The 20343-nt window shown below is 40.7% G+C and overlaps 1 protein-coding gene and 1 long non-coding RNA gene across 3 annotated transcripts in view; one reads left to right on the top strand and one right to left on the bottom strand.

Moving 5' to 3' along the window:
* LOC138768201 (uncharacterized) overlaps positions 1-20343 on the bottom strand; it is an 860246-nt gene that overhangs the window by 720016 nt on the left and 119887 nt on the right. The gene's annotated exons all lie outside the window — the stretch shown is intronic.
* Positions 1-20343, top strand: part of LOC138767326 (galactosylgalactosylxylosylprotein 3-beta-glucuronosyltransferase 1-like) — a 107124-nt gene that overhangs the window by 86211 nt on the left and 570 nt on the right. For both annotated transcript variants that reach the window (XM_069944796.1, XM_069944797.1), the window contains exons 4-5: positions 15433-15729; positions 18235-18339. In XM_069944796.1, coding sequence (XP_069800897.1) covers positions 15433-15729; positions 18235-18321 — 384 coding nt within the window. In that variant the 3' untranslated portion in view covers positions 18322-18339. The remainder of the gene's footprint in view (positions 1-15432; positions 15730-18234; positions 18340-20343) is intronic.

Genomic DNA, 20343 nt, shown 5'->3' on the forward strand with positions numbered 1-20343 from the left:
AATTTCAGTTTTATGCCTATTGGAAAATCAATATGTTTTTGCTCTTTAATTAAATTGTGATTTAATTGTGGATTGTAATGGGCGATCGGCCTTATTGTGTAATGAAACCATCATTACACCTTAGAAGATCATCTGCCACCATCCCATTACTCAAAAAGTTGATCTCTGGACAAACCCCCAAGTTCTTGAGATAGCAAACTGGAGTAATAATTGTTGGTGGTGGAAGTAATCTATGATTTAATCACAGAGTGTAAAGGGCAATAGACCTTAATGGGTGGTGGAATATAAATTACACCTCAGAAGATCAACCGCTACAATCACATGACTCAAAAATGTCCCAATAGCAAATTGTAGAAGCAAATCTATGATATGATCATGGAAAAGAATCAGCAAAAAGTCTTATCATTTAGCTAAAGAGCCATTATAACTTAAAGTATTATGTGCTACTTTCACATTACTCCAAAAAGTTGACCTCCAGACAAACCCCCAAGTTCTCGAGATAAAAATGGAAAATATTTAATTGTTGTAGAAACACATTTTTACGGTACTGCAGGGAGGGTTTGGTCAGCGATGGGACGGGGTGGACACAGACGACGAACCCTGAACTTGTCCCCGGCCACTGTCACTGCCTGCTTACCTCGGACAGTCCTAGGTGAGAGCGGGAAACTGGGCGTCAGTCTCTAACTTGCATTAATGTTAAAACACAGAACACGGAAAAGACAAACTTACAAATCAAGAGTAATCAATCAGTCTGGGGTCAAACCAAATGGGCAGCGAAGTACAAAAACAGAATCCAAGAGAATAGTCACATACACAAGTGCCGAGGTCAGGAAAGTCAGAATAAGGGGGATGTGAACTAGGGTGTCATATATATATATATATATATATATATATATATATATATATATATGGTCAGTCCAGGCCAGAACATGATTAGACCTGCCACCTGATCCTCACAAGGCACACATGGAGGTCACACAGCAGTTCACATTGCCAGGGATGCCATTGGGTATACATGACATCACTCAGGAGATGGCGCTGGCTCTGGCTGGGGCAGGCTTTTGTGAGTCTTGGGTGGGCAAACCCAAAGACCTTGCTGGAATGGGGGCAGGTAAGGATATAACACAAATCCATGAATAAATCATGAGCAATATGCCTTCTCGTGTAGTGAAATAGTCATTGCACCATTCACCATCATCACATTACTCAAAAATATTTACCTCCAGACAAGCCCCCATGTCCATAAGGCGGTATGAAAATGATATTTTTGTTATAGGATCAAATTCATGGATCAGGGATTGTAGTGGGCAACAGGCCTTACTGTGCGTCATCATCCTCCATCATCCAGCTGCTCAAAAAGTTGACCTCCAAAAAAAACCCCAAGTCCTTGAGACAATAAAGTAAAGAATATAATATTGTTATAGTAGCAAATCCATGACTTAGTCATGGACTATACTGGGCTGTAAGTTGAATTGTTAATAGAAACTCTTTACACATTAGAGAATTCTCATCCACCATCACATTTCTCAAAAACATTACCTCCGGACAAATCCCAAATGCTAAAAGATAACAAATGTGAATAATATTCTTCTTGTAGGATAAAATCTGTGATCTCATCATGAAATGTAATTGGCAATTTGCCTTACTGTCATTAAATCTTAGAAAATCTTCTGCCACCGTTATACTACTCAAAACGTTGATCTCCGAGAATCCCTCAAATTCTTAAGACAGAGAAATAGAAATAGAATTGTTGTTGTAGTAATCTACGGTTTAATCATCATGAAATAACAAAATAGAATTGTTGTAGGTAAAATGATTGATATAATCAGGGATTGTAATGGGGAATATGCTTTACTGTCTCGTTACAATTTAGAAGATCCACCACCACCATCACATTATTCAAAAAGTTGAGAAGACCATCCGACACCTTCTCGGAGCTAAAATATTTCCCCTCCGGACAAAGCCTCAAGTTCTCGGGATAACAAATGGGAATTATATTATTGTTGTAGGAGCAAATTATCCTTAAGAGGAAAAGGTTTTTTTTCTAATTTAGTGTAGAAATTAGAAATGTAGGAGGGGAGCGGTATTAATAGAACAGTGAATCCGCCAAGAGAGTACTACCGTAATAGAGTGTAATCTTAACCCGAATAATTTCGATGCGCCATGCGCTTTGATTCATTAGTAGCCGGTTCTTTGGGTTCATTACAGCGGTGAGGAGGGACCTGGTGGAATATTGGATATACACGGAGCGACACAATGATGAATATCTCTCATTAGCATATCAAGTAGTGTGTGCGCTAACTCCCTGTAATCTACCACATAACAACCGCTGATGGCTAAAGCAATCCATCATAAACATCCACAACACCCCCCCCCCCCGCTAGATAAATGGACAAAGCTACAGCATCAAACTAACTAAATACTAATTCAATTCAAATAGTTGCTTAGATGTAGCAGAGCTGGAGCTGTCATGTGTACACAGGCAGCAAACCTTAAAGTCTCCCTGTCCTTATAACTTTCAAAATCTAAATCAACAGTAGATGTGATATAAAGCAAGTTTGCAATTTACATTATTTTCTTTTTTTTTTTTTATCATAGAAAACACGGTACTTCCTGTTTTCTGACAGTTTTTTTCTAAAAAAAAAAAACAGGAAACAGTCAGAAAACGGAGTCCAGTGTATCCCAAGCGCTCAGAGAGAAGACAGTCATGGGATTGATGGACACATTGAGCTGTGACTCTCTGTACTGGGCGGAATTCCTGTGTTAAGTCTGTTTTTTACAACCAGCACAAGTCAGAAAATCCAGGAGACTGGACCTGGATTTCTGGTAAGTATAGCTGTTATTTAGCAGCCTTCAGGAGACTGGGCCTGGATACAGTAAGTATAGCTGTTATATAGCTGCCTTCAGGAGACTGGACCTGGATACAGTAAGTAGAGCTGTTATATAGCTGCCTTCAGGAGACTGGACCTGGATTTCTGGTAAGTATAGCAGTTATATAGCAGCCTTCAGGAGACTGGACCTGGATACAGTAAGTATAGCTGTTATATAGCAGCCTTCAGGAGACTGGGCCTGGATACAGTAAGTATAGCTGTTATATAGCTGCCTTCAGGAGACTGGACCTGGATTTCTGGTAAGTATAGCAGTTATATAGCAGCCTTCAGGAGACTGGACCTGGATACAGTAAGTATAGCTGTTATATAGCAGCCTTCAGGAGACTGGGCCTGGATACAGTAAGTATAGCTGTTATATAGCCGCCTTCAGGAGACTGGACCTGGATACAGTAAGTATAGCTGTTATACAGCAGCCTTCAGGAGACTGGAGACTGGACCCAGATACAGTTAGTATAGCTGTTATATAGCTGCCTTCAGGAGACTGGACCTGGATACAGTAAGTATAGCTGTTATATAGCAGCCTTCAGGAGACTGGACCTGGATACAGTAAGTATAGCTGTTATATAGCAGCCTTCAGGAGACTGGACCTGGATACAGTAAGTATAGCTGTTATATAGCAGCCTTCAGGAGACTGGACCTGGATACAGTAAGTATAGCTGTTATATAGCTGCCTTCAGGAGACTGGACCTGGATACAGTAAGTATAGCTGTTATAGAGAGCTGTTTTGAGAGCGATCTCTATAAGGCTGTACGGAAGATCAATCTTCATAAATTCTTCACTCAGAAGAAATCGACCGATACCAACACCTCATCGGAAGTCCACTATCATATCGGGCCTCTGGGTTTTTTTCCCCCAACGTCTTTCAACACTGAGGAACAGATTTGCCTGCTGGACCTGGCGACTCTGACAGAAGACACCGTGGACCCGACTCTCCATGCCACAGTGTCCACTGAAGGTCCCTACATGGGTGGGAACCCTTCTACGTTTGCTCCCCAGGTGACTCCGGGCAGTCCTTTGGACCTATTCCACAAAGCAGTCCTACGCGATGTGAAGGCTCTTGCCTATCCATCTCCTGTGTCTAACCTCACAGACCAGGAACGTCGGGCGATGTCTTGGCTCAAATCCAGGCCTGACTTATTGATACGTCGAGCAGATAAGGGCGGCGCTGCAGTAATCCTGACACAAGATTGCTACCATTCAGAGGCCATGCGCCAGCTGCAAGATACCACTACTTACACCAGATTAGACAAAGACCCGACCTCTAGGATTAAGGAGCAACTACGGTCACTTTTGCACACGCATGTGCGTTCTGGTGCCATTGATTCTAAGACGGCTGAGCGACTCATCCCCGAGTCCCCCCGGATACCTAAATGGTATCTGCTCCCTAAAATCCACAAATCCCTGAGCCGGCCGCCGGGCCGTCCTATCGTCTCGGCGGTCGGTTCAGTGACAGAGGGTCTGTCCCAATATCTGGATTGGGCCTTGCGCCCCATTCTATCATGTTTCGTGTCATATCTCAAGGACACTAATGATTTCTTGCAGGTCCTGGATAACACCCATTGGCTTCCCGGTTATTCCCTGGCCTCCGTGGACGTCGAGAGCCTCTACACCCGCATCCCCCATGATGCGGGTGTGGAGGCTGTCGATCGCATCCTCGGTCGCCTGGGTAAGCCACCTGTTTTCAGACATTTTGTTCGGGATTCTTTATTATTTGTACTTGGCAATAATTGTTTCACCTACAGGGGAGATTGGTATCGGCAGGAGACCGGCACTGCTATGGGCACGCCGGTCTCCTGCACGTATGCCAATCTCTTCCTGGCACAATTTGAGTTGGATTTCATTTCTGCACCTTGTAATCCTTTTATCACAGATATCGTTTCGTTTCATCGTTATGTTGACGATATTTTTGTGATTTGGAAAAACACTGCAGCCAAATTTAATGAGTTCGTCACCTTTTTGAATGAAAGCAATACGTGCAATATGTTTTTCACTTTATGTTTTGGTGGTGCTACTCTCGAGTTTTTAGACGTTATGGTAGAAGCTTTAGCACAGGGCCTTCATACTTCAGTGTTCCGCAAAAAGACAGCCGCCAATTCGCTCCTTCACTTCAGTAGTTCCCATCCACTTCAAGTGAAAAACTCCATACCTTTCAGTCAGATGTTGCGTTTAAAACGTATTAATAACACCGAGAAGGGCTTTCAGCACCAAGCTGCTGCATTATAATCACGTCTACTAGACAGGGGTTACCCCAGACCTTTAGTGGAGGAAGCCCTCATTAAAGCTAATGCCCGCCATAGATCTTCCCTTACCCGTTCCAGACCCAGTAGTCACCCTAAAAAAACTTTCAGTGCAGATACTAAAAGATTCACATTTGCATTACAGAATAGTAATCTCAATGACACAGCGATGAAGATCATCAAAAACCACTGGTTTCTATTGCAGCAGGATAGCGACCTGAAAGCGGTGGCAGATCGTAAGCCACTGGTCACTTTCAGGAAAAGCAAGACTATAGCAGATGCTCTAACAGAAGGTCAGGCCACTAGACCAGGGAACTGGCTCGACCGCTGTCTACCGGAAGGTAATAAGCGGTGTGGCACTTGCCAATATTGCCCCCAAATGCTGTGTCTTGCCTTCATCAATCTAGGGGGAAAGGATTGCTTCATTCGCGATTTTATTACGTGCAGGACCACCCACGTGATTTATGCCATCCTTTGCCCGTGCCACAGGTACTATGTAGGAAAAACCAAACGTCCCCTCTGGACAAGGTTTAAAGAGCATTTGTACTCTGTGCGCACGGGCAAGGGGGTTCCTCGGCTAATAGAACACGTACGGTCTGCACATTTAGGCGACACTAAGCTGCTCCGCTTTATCGGCCTAGAAAGGGTTAACCCCCCTACCACAGGCGCGGACAGGCTAAAACTCCTTCTCAAACGCGAGACTTTATGGATTATGCGTCTAGACGCTACAGGACCTTGTGGCCTTAATGAGAGGAACGACCTTAATACTCTCCTTTGATGTTTTGCCACATGTTTACTTGCATCGTAACTTATTGTAACTTTATTGATACCTATGTTCACTTGTATATATGCACCTCCCCCTCACGTACACGCTGTTCCGAGCCCGACGAAGCGCCGTAGCAGGCGTGAAACATTGTTGCTCTCCTGTGAACGCACCTGCCTTTCCACCTTCCCTCTCCCCGCTGCACCAGCTCCGATGTGTCTGCAATAAACCACCTGCATCTATGAAGTTGGTGAGTGCGAGACTCTATTTCTTTACATTGACATTTGCTCTCCTTTGCTTTGCCTCTGCACCGCAACTTAGTGGTAAGGACACTATCGCTTACAGCCGCAATCTCCTGTCCCATACGTCCTGATTAAGTGTTCCCAATATCAGCTAGTGCCGGTCGTCACTCTCTCCACACCATATAGCTGTTATATAGCTGCCTTCAGGAGACTGGACCTGGATACAGTAAGTATAGCTGTTATATAGCAGCCTTCAGGAGACTGGACCTGGATACAGTAAGTATAGCTGTTATATAGCAGCCTTCAGGAGACTGGACCTGGATACAGTAAGTATAGCTGTTATATAGCAGCCTTCAGGAGACTGGACCTGGATACAGTAAGTATAGCTGTTATATAGCAGCCTTCAGGAGACTGGACCTGGATACAGTAAGTATAGCTGTTATATAGCAGCCTTCAGGAGACTGGACCTGGATACAGTAAGTATAGCTGTTATATAGCAGCCTTCAGGAGACTGGACCTGGATACAGTAAGTATAGCTGTTATATAGCTGCCTTTAGGAGACTGGACCTGGATACAGTAAGTATAGCTGGTATATAGCAGCCTTCAGGAGACTGGACCTGGATACAGAAAGTATAGCTGTTATATAGCTGCCTTCAGGAGACTGAGCTTGGATACAGTAAGTATAGCTGTTATATAGCTGCCTTCAGGAGACTGGGCCTGGATACAGTAAGTATAGCTGTTATATAGCTGCCTTCAGGAGACTGGGCCTGGATACAGTAAGTATAGCTGTTCTAAAGCTGCCTTCAGGAGACTGGACCTGGATTTCTGGTAAGTTCAGCTTTGTTTTACAGCATGATAACAACAAAAAATAATGAATGTATATTGCAAACTTGCTTTATTTCACATTTACTGTAGATTTTGAAAGTTATATTGACAGAGACACTTTAACTTTGAAGGGGTAGTTCACCCCAAATTGTTTTATTCGTAATCAACAGGTGCCAGAAAGTGCTAGAGATTTGTAATTTATATCTATTAAAGTGACTCTGTACCCACAATCTGACCCCCCCAAACCGCTTGTACCTTCGGATAGCTGCTTTTAATCCAAGATTTGTCCTGGGGTCCAGTTGGCAGGTGATGCAGTTATTGTCCTAAAAAAAACTTTTAAACTTGCAGCCCTGTGCCCAACAGCCGTGGCTTGGAATATCAGTGCCCTAACCTTGCACTATCCCTCCAACCCTTCTCCCCACCCTCCTGATCATTAGGAAAGCCACTGGAAGGATTTTTCCTATTCCTCTGCAATGAACACTGCACAGGTGCCTTAACGATCCAGCCCATGTGCCGTGCTCACACAGCTGATGAATAGTAGACAATCTGCCTGGAGCATTCCTAATGATGAGGAGGGCGGGAAAGAGGGACAGAGAGGTTGTGCCAGACTAATGCATAGTCATTGTAGGCCACGCCAGTTTGTTACAGGACTACAAGTTTAAAAGTTATTTTTTAGGACAATAACTGCATCACCTGCCGAACGGGCCCCAGGACGGATCTTGGATTAAAGGCAGCTATCTAAAGGTACAGGCGGTTGGGGGGGGGGGGGGTACGATTGTGGGTACAGAGTCGCTTTAAAAAAAAATCTCATATCTTCCAGTACTTATCAGCTGCTGTATGCCCTGCAGGAAGTGGTGTATTCTCTCCAGTCTGACACAGTGCTCTCTGCTGCCACCTCTGTCCATGTCAGAAACTGTCCAGAGCAGGAGAGGTTTTCTTTTTTTTTTTTTTTTTTTTTTTTTTTTTTAAGATATTTTATTAAAGGTTTTTTATGTTATAACTGTACAAGCATTAATTCGGTACATTAAGAATAGTGTACATCTAATCAAGAAAAATTACATGGAGATTGTAACATAAGAAGACAAGTGATGACATAGTAAGAAGAATAGAGCATGTCACGTCACACAATATTTTCGTACATAAAAAAAAACAGTGTTGTACAGGGGGGGGGGGGGGATAAAAGAACTATATGAAAATCCTTAGTAGAAAGGATAAATAACACATTTTATAAATGACAAACAGAACAGGTAATGGAAAGGAATACAGAACAGATCGGTATATGTTTTGTGAATATCAGTGTAATATTTTATTATATATTGGGCCAATATATGGATTAAGTCGGGAAATGAAGATTTAGAGATCAGTATGATTAAGGTAACTTTGGGAGTATAGATTCTCGGTAAGAGATCCAAGGCGACCAAATATTCATGAATTTGTATCGGGTGTTGGATTCCCAATGAGATAATTCTTCTAGTCGGAACATTTGGTCGACCTTTAAGAGCCATGTGTTTAGGGAAGGCACTTCCGTAGAAATCCACATAGTAGGTACTAATAGACGGGCAGCTGACAGAAGGTGTCTAAAAAGTAACATTTGGGCGCCTTTCAAGTTTGGTGGGAATATAAGGAGTAGGGCACATTCTGGGGAGATTGTTATTTTGGTTTTGCATATAAGATTGCATTTATCAAAGATAGTGTTCCACCATTTGTATATTATTGGACAAGTCCACCATATGTGTAAGAAGGAGCCATGGGCTGATTTGCAGCGCCAACAAGTTGCATCTTTCTGTGAGTTATAATGGGCAGACACTTCTGGTGTAATATACCATCTGGATATAATTTTATATCCGTTTTCTTGTGTTTTTACGCATCTGGAGGACTTGTAGGGTGCTAGGAATACTGACTGAATTTCATCTTTAGTGAAGGTTTTATTCAGATCTTTCTCCCAAAGCTGTATGAATGGGGGAGCAGTCGTAGGATGAGGAAGAATCAATTTTTTATAAAGAAGGGAAATGGTTTTGGTTGGATAGTTGACTTGTGTCAAAATTTCCTCGAACCAAGTAGGGGGCTTGTGGAATTTAGGGTGTTTGCAAATATTTAGTAAATGTGAGCGGATATATGATAACAGGATAGTATGGTAGGAGGAAATTTTGAGAGAAGAGGATAACTCCTCATTGCCTAAGGGACATCCATCTCTATCAATAAGGGTGGAGAGAAGTGTTTGTGAGTTACAGATATGTATAGGGGTACTGTTTTGCAAAGATTTATGGGCTATGCTAATAATGTCTCTAACTTGCATCAAGGAGGAAGGGTAAGTGTTTGCAGCGTGCTTCTTGTTGAACCAGTCCCAAGCCCTGAGTGTAGAGGTGATAAAGGGGGTTATATATTTTGATCTATGTGCTATTGTGGGAGAGGAAAAAAGTAATGAGCGCAGAGGCTTTATTGCCAGCTCTTCCTCTATAGAGATCCAGGTTTTATGTGAAGGGACGCGTATCCAGTCTATTATTCTGGAAAGTAAAATTGCTCTTGAATAAGTCTCGGGGTCTGGTAAGCCGATGCCACCCCATTGTTTTGGACGTATGAGGATGCGATTTGCTATTCTCGGATGCTTATTAGACCAGATGAATTTATTTATCGTCTTCCTGATTGAAGCAAAAAATAAATTAGGGATGGGTATGGGGAGAACCTGCATTAGGTAAGTTATTTTGGGAATTATTAATGACATAACAATGCTTTTTCTGCCGAACCAAGAAATTATTGGTATATCAAATTTTTCTAATTGTTTTATAATGTTAGAAAGTAGTGGTAGGAAGTTTAGAGAATAAAGTTTAGATAAGTCAGTACTAATTTTAACTCCCAGAAAAGTAATCGGTGTGTTAGTCCAGCTATAAGGTAGGGAGGAAGATAAATGTAATTTTAAGGGAGTGGGGATATTAAATGCTAGTATTTGGGATTTTATAGCGTTAATTTTAAAATTTGATATATTACCAAATTGTTCCAGTAAAGAATGTACACGTGGTAATGACGTTTCTGGCTCAGAGATCAGTAATAAGAGATCATCTGCATATGCAGCAACTAGGTGCTCCCTACCACCCAGTGTGACACCTTTAATTTGTGTGTCTTGGCGAAGGGCCTGAAGAAAGGGTTCCATTACCAAGGCAAATAGCATAGGGGATAATGGACACCCTTGGCGAGTACCATTTGTGATAGGGAAAGACGCGGAGAAGGTCCCATTGACTGATATAGACGCAGTGGAAGTAGCATACATAGAGAAGACAGCAGAGCAAAATTTGGAGGGAAAGTGAAATTTTTCTAGGACTTTAGACATAAATGTCCAATTTATTCTGTCAAAAGCCTTCTCCGCGTCTGTCCCTAGAAGAGTGAGTGGAATGGATTTATGGTTAACATAATGTAGTATATCTAATACTCTGGTAGTGTTATCTTTGCCTTCTCTTCCTTTTACAAAACCGACTTGGTCTTGGTGTATGAGTTGGGGAAGGATATTCTTTAGGCGTTCTGCTAGTATTTTAGCTAACAATTTCAGATCAATATTTAAAAGAGATATTGGTCTGTAATTTCCGCAATTTGTTAAGTCTTTCCCATCTTTAGGTATAAGTGAAATGTGAGCATGAGTCATGGATGCGGATAACGGTTTATCTTGGAGAGTTTTATTAAATAAAGGTAGTAGGTATGGGATCAGTATTGGTTTATATACAGAATAATATTGGATTGGAAGGCCGTCTGGGCCTGGGCTTTTCCCATTAGGGGAGTGCTGTATTGCCCATTCCAGTTCTTGAGTAGTAATAGGTTTAGACAATACATCTTGTTGGTCTGAGCTTAATGTGGGGAGATTTAAGTTTTGGAGAAAGGAATCAGATAAGGTTGCAATATCAGGAGAAATTGGTAGGTTTTTATTTAAATTATAGAGAGAAGAATAGAAAGATCTGAATTGTTCTGCTATTTTTCCTGAAGTATATATTGATGTTCCATTTGATGTTTTAAGAGTGTGAACATAATTATTCATGTTTCGGCGTTTTAAATAGGTCATCATATACTTTGTGGGTTTGTTACCATGTGCATAAATCTTCTGTTGTGTCCGCGTATAAAATTTGGCTGATAGAGAGTTGAGATGATTTTTCAGTTCTGAACGAAGCAGGTTCAGTTCAGAAAAAGTCTGAATAGCTAATGATTGTTTATGTTGTTTTTCTAATTGTTGAATTTGTTGAAGTATCTGTTGTGTCTTTTCTTCTCTTTTTTTACGTATATGGGAATTAAGACTGATAAAGCAGCCTCTGATGTAAGCTTTGTGGGTATCCCACAATACTTGTTCAGAAATTTCAGATGTGTCGTTAATTTCAAAGAATGATTGTAATTGTTGTTGTATTTGCTTTTTATGGTTCTCCTGACTCAGAATGGTTTCGTCTAGTCTCCATTTAGGTGTCTTCTTTTGTGAATTCGGGTATACGAATTTTGTAAAGACAGGAGCATGGTCTGATAACAATATAGGACCTATATGTGTATCTACGCAGTATTGAATATGTGTTTTAAGGGTAAATATATAGTCCAATCGTTGGTAGGAACTACGTGGAGAGGAGTAGAAAGTGTAGTCTTTCTGCTGTGGGTGAAAACATCTCCAGAGGTCCACCAAGTGATTGGACTGAAGTTTGTTTTTAAGGCATTTTAGTGCCTTATATGAAAGAGCTGACTTACCAGTGGAGGAGTCTTCTAGGGGCTCCAGGGTCAGGTTTAGGTCACCTCCCAAGATGAGCCAGCCTTCTTGAAAAGAAATCAAAAGGTTAAGGCAATCAATCAGCCAGTTTACCTGACCATAATTTGGTGCATATAGATTAGCAAAGGTATAAGTTTGGTCCCCTATATTACCCTTGATAAAAATATAGCGGCCTTTTGGGTCAGAAAGTTGGCTATGGTAATTAAAAGGGAATTTTTTATGGAACCCTATGCTGACTCCTCCAGAGGCTGAAGACTCAGACCCGGAGTGATACCACGTTGGGAAAATTGAACGGGATAGGTCAGGGAAACGGTCTTTCTTAAAATGTGTTTCTTGTAAATATAAGATATCGCCCTTTTCTTTTTTTAAGTAGGAGAAAATTTGGCGTCTTTTTGGTGGAGAATTTAGTCCCTTAACATTGTATGTTATTAATGTAAATGTATCCATAGTTTAGATTTTTGATGAAAAACAGAAAAATGATTTATTTCCCAATATATCGGAATAGTATATAAAGTAGTGTATTCCTTTACACAAACATGTAAATCAGTAACCTTAGTATTAACTTTAAACGGTAAAAAGAAGAACTGTAAAATATAGAATAGAAGTTTAGGTACATCCATATTAGACATATTATGGTCAATATAAACCATAAGTAAGTATACCCGCGAGCCTAAATAGCTCGAGTAAGAGGAAAAACATTCTGGTTCCAATGTAAGGGTAGTAATTAACAGATACAAACACATATAAAACTGGAAATATTGCAAATACTTAATTTACAACCCAACATGTAGAAAGTAGTACTTTAGAATAGGGGAAGGAACTAAAGTTCAAGGTGGGTCTCGAGTACTCTTCCCAGGGGTGGCTCGATTGTTACGTTTCTTTTTGCGTTGTCTTGGTGTAGTTTGCTCCCATGTTGAAGAAGATTCAACCGTTGGCAAAGAGAAAGGATTTTGTACTGTGTCCCAATTTTCTATCTCAGAGATTGGGATGTCCATGTTAGAACATTTTTCTTCCAGATCTGCATAGTCATTAATTACGATTCCTCTGCCTTCATACACAAATGAAATTCCAAACGGGAATGTCCAACGAAAAGGGATTTTTTTGTTTCTAAGCCAATCAGTTAAAGGTTTAAGTTTCCTCCTTTTGAGTAGGGTACTTGGAGCCAAGTCCTGAAAGATAGTAACATTTGAGCTTTCGTATTGGATAGAGTCCAATTCTCTGGCTTTTTGTAGAATTTGGTCTTTATCTTGAAAATTCAGAAACCGACAAATTATATCTCTTGGGGGCTCAGCTGGTTTTGGTCGGGGACGTAGTGCTCTGTGAGCTCTTTCTATAGTGATTGTAGTTGATAAGTCTTGTTCCAGAATAGAGTTGCATATTTCTTGTATAGCCTTCGGAATAGCTTCAGGGGCAACACTTTCCGGAATGCCTCTGAAGCGTAAGTTGTTGCGTCGTCCTCTGTTTTCTTGGTCTTCTAACAATCTATATAATCGATTTAGATGATTTTGTTGCTCAGCAAAGCATTTGGAAGAGGCTGCGTTGTATTCTAGTATCGAAGCCTGTGTGGTTTCCAGGGTTTCGACTCTATTTCCAATATGGCGTATATCTTGTTTAATGTCTGCCAGCTCAGTCATAACAGGTGTTATTGTTTTTTGTAATAGCTGTTTCAGAAAACTTTTAGCATAAGTAACTTCGCTTGAAGATGACGCTTTTTCATCTTCACTGTCCCAGGCACCTGTGCTGTTTTCGTTTTCGTCTGTTATCACTGTTTTTTGAGTAACTGTTTTGGCATCTTTTGCGGTACCATTTTTCTTTTTGTTAGATTTATCCATAGTTTCTTGCAGGTATTGGTTTTTGGCTTGTTGGTAAAAGCTTTCTGATTTCCAATTTGTCCCATCAAATTTTGATGAATGCAGTATGGGTAAGATAGGTTCGCGAGTAAGTCACTATTTTAATAGTAGGTCATTAGGTCAGAAATGATTTAAAAATTGGTTGAGATTGTAGATGATAAAGGTAGGATTTCTATAGGAGATCCCGTAAAAATTAGAGTATTCACTCTTGGTTAATAGTCTGAGGAGTATTTAGGAGGAAGGACGTGAGTCAATATACTTTAAGATGGTGCTGTTGTCTAGGAATATCAATGTCAAATTGTACTATATTGCACTATATTTCAAAAGCTGTTGTGGGAAGCAGTACCACTTTTATCCAGCAGGTGGCGATGTATATAATTTCTAGTATAGTATTGTTGTACAGTACAGTATTTATTAATTTGCTTATTTTATGTTCTGGGAGCTGTTATGAGAGGGCAGAGAGGGTATATATGTGCATAGGTGTCCACTTGATATCCTTGCAGACACTAATTATAGTGCAGACAGGTCTTATTTTGCTCTGGTCCTGTGGGTATCAGAAAAAGAAGATGGCCGCCCTCAGTCTGCAGCACATGGAAAGTAGCAGCTTCAGCAGTAAGTGTGCTCACTGTTCTGTGATGGATATATGTGGCAGGGGGATTAGTGCCAGTGTGACTTAGAGTTGGCAGTATAGGTCAGTCAGGCACTATACAGTGCTCTGTTAGTTGCTGATCTTACCAGTCACTTGCTTTCTGGGTTCCTGGAGGTGATCTTTCTCCCCTCTCACCAGTCAGGAAGAACTTCATCTGAGTCTGGCAGCGCTCCACAGCTGACAGAGTAGTTTGTGGTATGCCCCTGTGTATGTTTAGGCAGTTTTAGGAGTCCTGGGGAAGTATATTTATCAATATATGTGAGGAGCTCCACACAGCACGTCCTTTCTCCTTGCCAGTTAGGCCACACCCCCAGGAGAGGTTTTCTATGGGGATTTGCTACTGCTCTGGACAGTTTCTGACATGGACAGAGGTGGCAGCAGAGAGCACTGTGTCAGACTGGAGAGAATACACCACTTCCTGCAGGGCATACAGCAGCTGAATAGAAGTAAAATACAAATCTCTGGCACTTTCTGGCATCAGTTGATTTGAAACAACCCCTTTAACATTTCAAATAGTTTCCAATGAGTTCATATTTAACACATTTGCTCCTACCGAAATCCGCAGATTATCACAACATTAATAAGCCAAATCTGTGGCAATTTCTAGATGTTTCTTGGTTCTCAGTTGATGCCAAACTTAGAGACAAAAATTTCATTTACTTTGACTGTGTATATACAGCTGGAAGAACAGACACAGAGGACGGCATCTACGTGGCTGGACTCTTCATAAACCACTTAGATGCCCCAGGCACAACTGACCACGGCATTAAGGGGGTTAGATGATGAAGATCCAGTCACTGTAGTGGGATGTAGATGATAATTACTAGAAGCAATAGGGTAGTGACCAGAGGAAGGTTTTCACAGAGTACAGGATCAGTCACCATGATTGTGTGACCGGCAATTACTAGTCAGACGGTCTCACTCTCATTAAGGAAACCCACTTGTGTATGGAGAATTATTTTCAGGCAATGCTTCGTGGGAAATACATTATGCAAATTAGCTCCACTCCATAAAGAAGAAAATTATCACATACCACACCAACAACCAGAGTCTGACGTCAAGACATGAGAGAGTGGTGTCAGTGCTTGCACCACTTTACGGGCCCACAAGTCTCCACCACTCACCTTCATGTCTGGAAGAGGCGATTGCTTTGTGAGTGGATGGTGGATCCCATCGGACCTGACTCTGGTCCCAAGGATAATATGATAGTAAGGCTTCTGCCAGTAATGTGGCACTCTCTCCTCCACAGATGCGCTTTACTAGGACAGTATCCGTCTGGCCGGTGGCTTTTGTTGGTGGTTTGAGATACGAGTCTCCAAAACTTGGTCCAACGGGACGGGTGATCGGCTGGAAAACGGTGTTCGACCCCAAGAGGCCTTTTGCCATTGACATGGCCGGTTTTGCCATTAATTTACGGTTAATCCTTGAGAGACCATACGCCAACTTTAAGCTGGAAGGAGTGAAGGGAGGATATCAGGAGACGAGTTTACTGAAGGACCTGGTCACCATGGACGGGCTGGAGCCCAAAGCCGCCAACTGCACTAAGGTGAGAAGAAGCCGCTAATCAGGGTGCAACTGAGGGGTCATGGTGGCTCCAGTCATTGTCTATCTATCTATTATCTATCTATCTCCTATCTATCTATCTATCTATCTATTTATCTATCTCCTATCTATCTATCTATCTATTTATCTATCTATCTATCTCCTATCTATCTATCTATTTATCTATCTCCTATCTATCTATCTCCTATCTATCTATCTATCTATTATCTATCTATCTATCTATCTATCATCTATCTCCTATCTATCTCCTATCTATCTATCTATCTATCTATCTATCATCTATCTCCTATCTATCTATCTATCTATCTATCTATCTATCTATTTATCTCCTATCTATCTATCTATCTCCTATCTATCTCCTATCTATCTATCTACCTATCTATCTATCTATCTATCTATCTATCTATCTATCTCCTATCTATCTATCTATCTATCTATCTCCTATCTATCTCTATCTATCTATCTATCTATCTATCTATCTATCTATCTCCTATCTATCTATCTCCTATCTATCTATCTATTTATCTATCTCCTATCTATCTATCTCCTATCTATCTATCTATCTATCTATCTATCTATCTATCTATTATCTATCTATCTATCTATCTATCTCCTATCTATCTATCTATCTATCTATCATCTATCTCCTATCTATCTATCTATCTATCTATCTATCTATCTATCTATCATCTATCTATCTATCTATTTATCTCCTATCTATCTATCTCCTATCTATCTATCTCCTATCTATCTATCTATCTATCTATCTCCTATCTATCTCTATCTATCTATCTATCTCCTATCTATCTTCTATCTATCTATCTATCTCCTATCTATCTATCTCCTATCTATCTATCTATCTATCTATCTATCTATCTCCTATCTATCTATCTATCTATTTATCTCCTATCTATCTATCTATCTATCTATCTCCTATCTATCTATCTCCTATCTATCTATCTATCTATCTATCAATCTATCTATCTATCTATTTATCTCCTATCTATCTATCTATCTCCTATCTATCTATCTATCTATCTATCTCCTATCTATCTATCTATCTCCTATCTATCTATCTATCTATCTATCTCCTATCTATCTATCTCCTATCTATCTATCTCCTATCTATCTATCTCCTATCTATCTATCTCCTATCTATCTATCTATCTATCTATCTATCTATCTATCTATCTATCTCCTATCTATCTATCTATCTCCTATCTATCTATCTATCTATCTCCTATCTATCTATCTCCTATCTATCTATCTATCTATCTATCTCCTATCTATCTATCTCCTATCTATCTATCTATTATCTATCTCCTATCTCCTATCTAAAACGTAGAAAGTGGTGCAGCACTCGATTAATCAAAAAAATATATTGTGGTGCTTATCAGTGTGCACCCTTGTGACCCTAGGTGCTGGAATATACAAAATTTTGTATCTCCTATCTATCTATCTCCTATCTATCTCCTATCTATCTATCTATCTATCTATCTATCTCCTATCTATCTATCTAGTCCAATAGAATAATAGCAGCACCACCAGTTCAGCAATTAAGTCCGAGTGCCAGCAGGATCGTGTCTGACCAGGATTCGTTTAGCTATATAAAATGAATTTCCTGCAGCACTTCTCAGTGAAAAAATTCTTGAGGTGTTTATTTCATCAACAGTAGAAAAACATTGGTGCAGCACAGCAAAATAACAAAGATATGATGCAATGTTTCGGCGATCTCCACCGGCTTTTCAAGCATGAAAAAGGCGGTGGAGATCGCCGAAACGTTGCATCATATCTTTTTTCACTGAGAAGTGCTGCGGGAAATTCATTCTATCTATCTATCTATCTCCTATCTATCTATCTATCTATCTATCTCCTATCTATCTATCTATCTATCTATCTCCTATCTATCTCCTATCTATCCTATCTATCTCCTATCTATCTATCTATCTCCTATCTATCTATCTCCTATCTATCTCCTATCTATCTATCTCCTATCTATCTATCTTTCTATCTATCTATCTATCTATCTCCTATCTATCTATCTATCTCCTATCTATCTATCTATCTATCTATCTATCTATCTATCTATCTTTCTATCCATCTATCTATCTATCTCCTATCTATCTATCTATCTATCTATCTATCTCCTATCTATCTATCTATATATCTATCTCTATCTTTTTAGTTTATCACTTTAAAATTCTGCTGACAATTTTTCTGAAGTAAACCGCGTTCATTTCCTGATATCATTTCCATTAAATATTAATTCTAACTGGGTCTGATCGTCCATTTTGTTGATCTGTTGTCTGCCAGGGCTTCCTCTGTATACAGCATAATATAGGGCCGGGGATTGTATCCTCTGTATACAGCACAATATAGAGCCAGGGGTTGTATCTTCTGTATACAGCACAATATAGAGCCAGTGGTTGTGTCCTGTTGTGTATACAATCCCATAGCTTCTCTGATCTCCTGTCTTCTCTCCATGCAGATCTTGGTCTGGCACACGAGGACTGAGAGACCGACACTAGTGAACGAGGGGAAACGGGGCTTCACCGACATGAACATTGAGGTGTAGACACTGGTGAACCAATGTGTAAGTGCCGTCCCCTATAGATTATTATGTGGTGTCCCACCATAAGTGTTTCTCTTGTGCACCTGTCCTAAAGTTTGTACTCAAGTTGGGTAGTTGATGAAGTATATAGTTTCCCCACTAGGTGTCACTCTTCTTTATATGTGTATTGTTTCTCATGCACAGCTGTATAAGGTTATGGGTTAAGTGATTGTACCATGTGTTATGTGTTGACCACTAAGAGGTGCTCTTTCTTGTCTATCCTACCCTCTTTTCCCTCTCTCTACACACATTCAGCCCCACAACTCACAGGAAGGTTTAGATAGTACCCCTCTAGGAGGAGTTACACTGGTGGAGGAAGTGAGTTTAGTTAGTCCTGCTTAGTTTTCAGTGAGAGAAGACACCCAAAATCAAGTTTCTGCTGTAGTTAAGCCAGGGCCTGGCTTTGGCCAGGACCCCTGACAGGGACTTAAAAAGGATTTAGTTCTTAGAGGTCCAAGAGGACAGATGCAGGAGAGACAGAGAATTCTTCTAAAGCAACCACTACCTATACTATGCAGTGCTAAACTAAAAGTAGGGGAGAGCAGCCACCAAGAAATACCCTATCCTATGCCAGGAACCTTTCTAAAAAGTGTAGGGCAGACTCCTGAAGTAAGAGGAGCTGACCCCAGTAGGACAAAGCTACCAGTATCTAAAAGGTCTACGCATACTACTGCGCAGTGCAGGTCGACTGGGAAAACTTGTGCACCTCACTTCACCCAGATAACCAACGACTGGGACTCGTACTACACTAGCAGGATGAGTAGCTCGCAACTGTAGGGCAGAAGGCGGTCAGACACAGGTCTAATCGTGAATACGAGGATTACTTCACTAGTTTTCCATCTACACTACAGTTGCGGCAGAGTACAGAATCTATATTGGGCAAGGGCTCCTCTGACAAATTCCTCTCCTCTTCTCTCTTTCTCTAAAAAGCACTACTACTACTTCTACCAAAGCTTCTACTCTCTCCAAGCACTCTACTTCAAAGCATTAAGTCAGCACTTCAGTCCGGGTCAAGATTTATACTGTCTACAGAGCATGTGCTGTTATTTTGACAAGTTCTATAGTGAACTGTTATATTTTCATACAAAATGCACAGAACTCTGTTACCTCTATCTGCACCTGCACCTGTACACACACCAACGCACACCCTGGGTTATTTGTCCTCTTCTCTGTGGGTGGTGGTACCGACATCCCAGGTAGGTCAGTTGCCACTCTAGGTTGCCAAGAGCCCAAAGGACCCACAACAAGCCCAGAGGTCACTGACCATTTGGGGGCATAAACCGACCATATACAAATAGGTACCAACATCACACCTGTGTGCTGGACAAGCACTGGCGTCACAACAAATAACATCTACATCACTGGCCGAGTAGAGCAAGGCTATGTTCACACAATGTTAGTTCCGCTGGAGTCACGGAAGCTGTTACAATAATAGATAAAGCACATGAATAGGGAAGCAAACCCACTCTATTAAAGGGGAACTCCGGATAAAAAAATGTTCTCAAATCAATTTAAACAGATTTGTAAATTACTTCTTTTTAAAAAATCTCCAGTCTTCCAGTACTTACCAGCTGCTGTATGTATGATGTTGTGTATTCTCTGCAGTCTGACACAGTGCTCTCTGCTGCCACCTCTGTCCATGTCAGGAACTGTCCAGAGCAGGAGAGGTTTTCTATGGGGATTTGCTGCTGCTCTGGACAGTTCCTGACATGGACAGAGGTGGCAGCAGAGAGCGCTGTGTCAGACTGGAGAGAATACACAACTCCTGCAGGACATACAGCAGCTGATAAGTACTGGAGATTTTCAGATAGAAGTAAATTACAAATCCGTATAACTTTCTAACACCAGTTGATTTAATGAAAAATGTCTCTGGAATTCCACTTTAATTCAGAATTATCTAATCGCATTTTTTTTATTTTATTACTTTATCCAACTAGGGAACCTACATTAAGCCCAAACTCAAAAAACCTTGAATATTATTATAAC

Source organism: Dendropsophus ebraccatus, chromosome 11, assembly GCF_027789765.1.
Source record: "Dendropsophus ebraccatus isolate aDenEbr1 chromosome 11, aDenEbr1.pat, whole genome shotgun sequence".
NCBI classification, from domain to species: domain Eukaryota; kingdom Metazoa; phylum Chordata; class Amphibia; order Anura; family Hylidae; genus Dendropsophus; species Dendropsophus ebraccatus.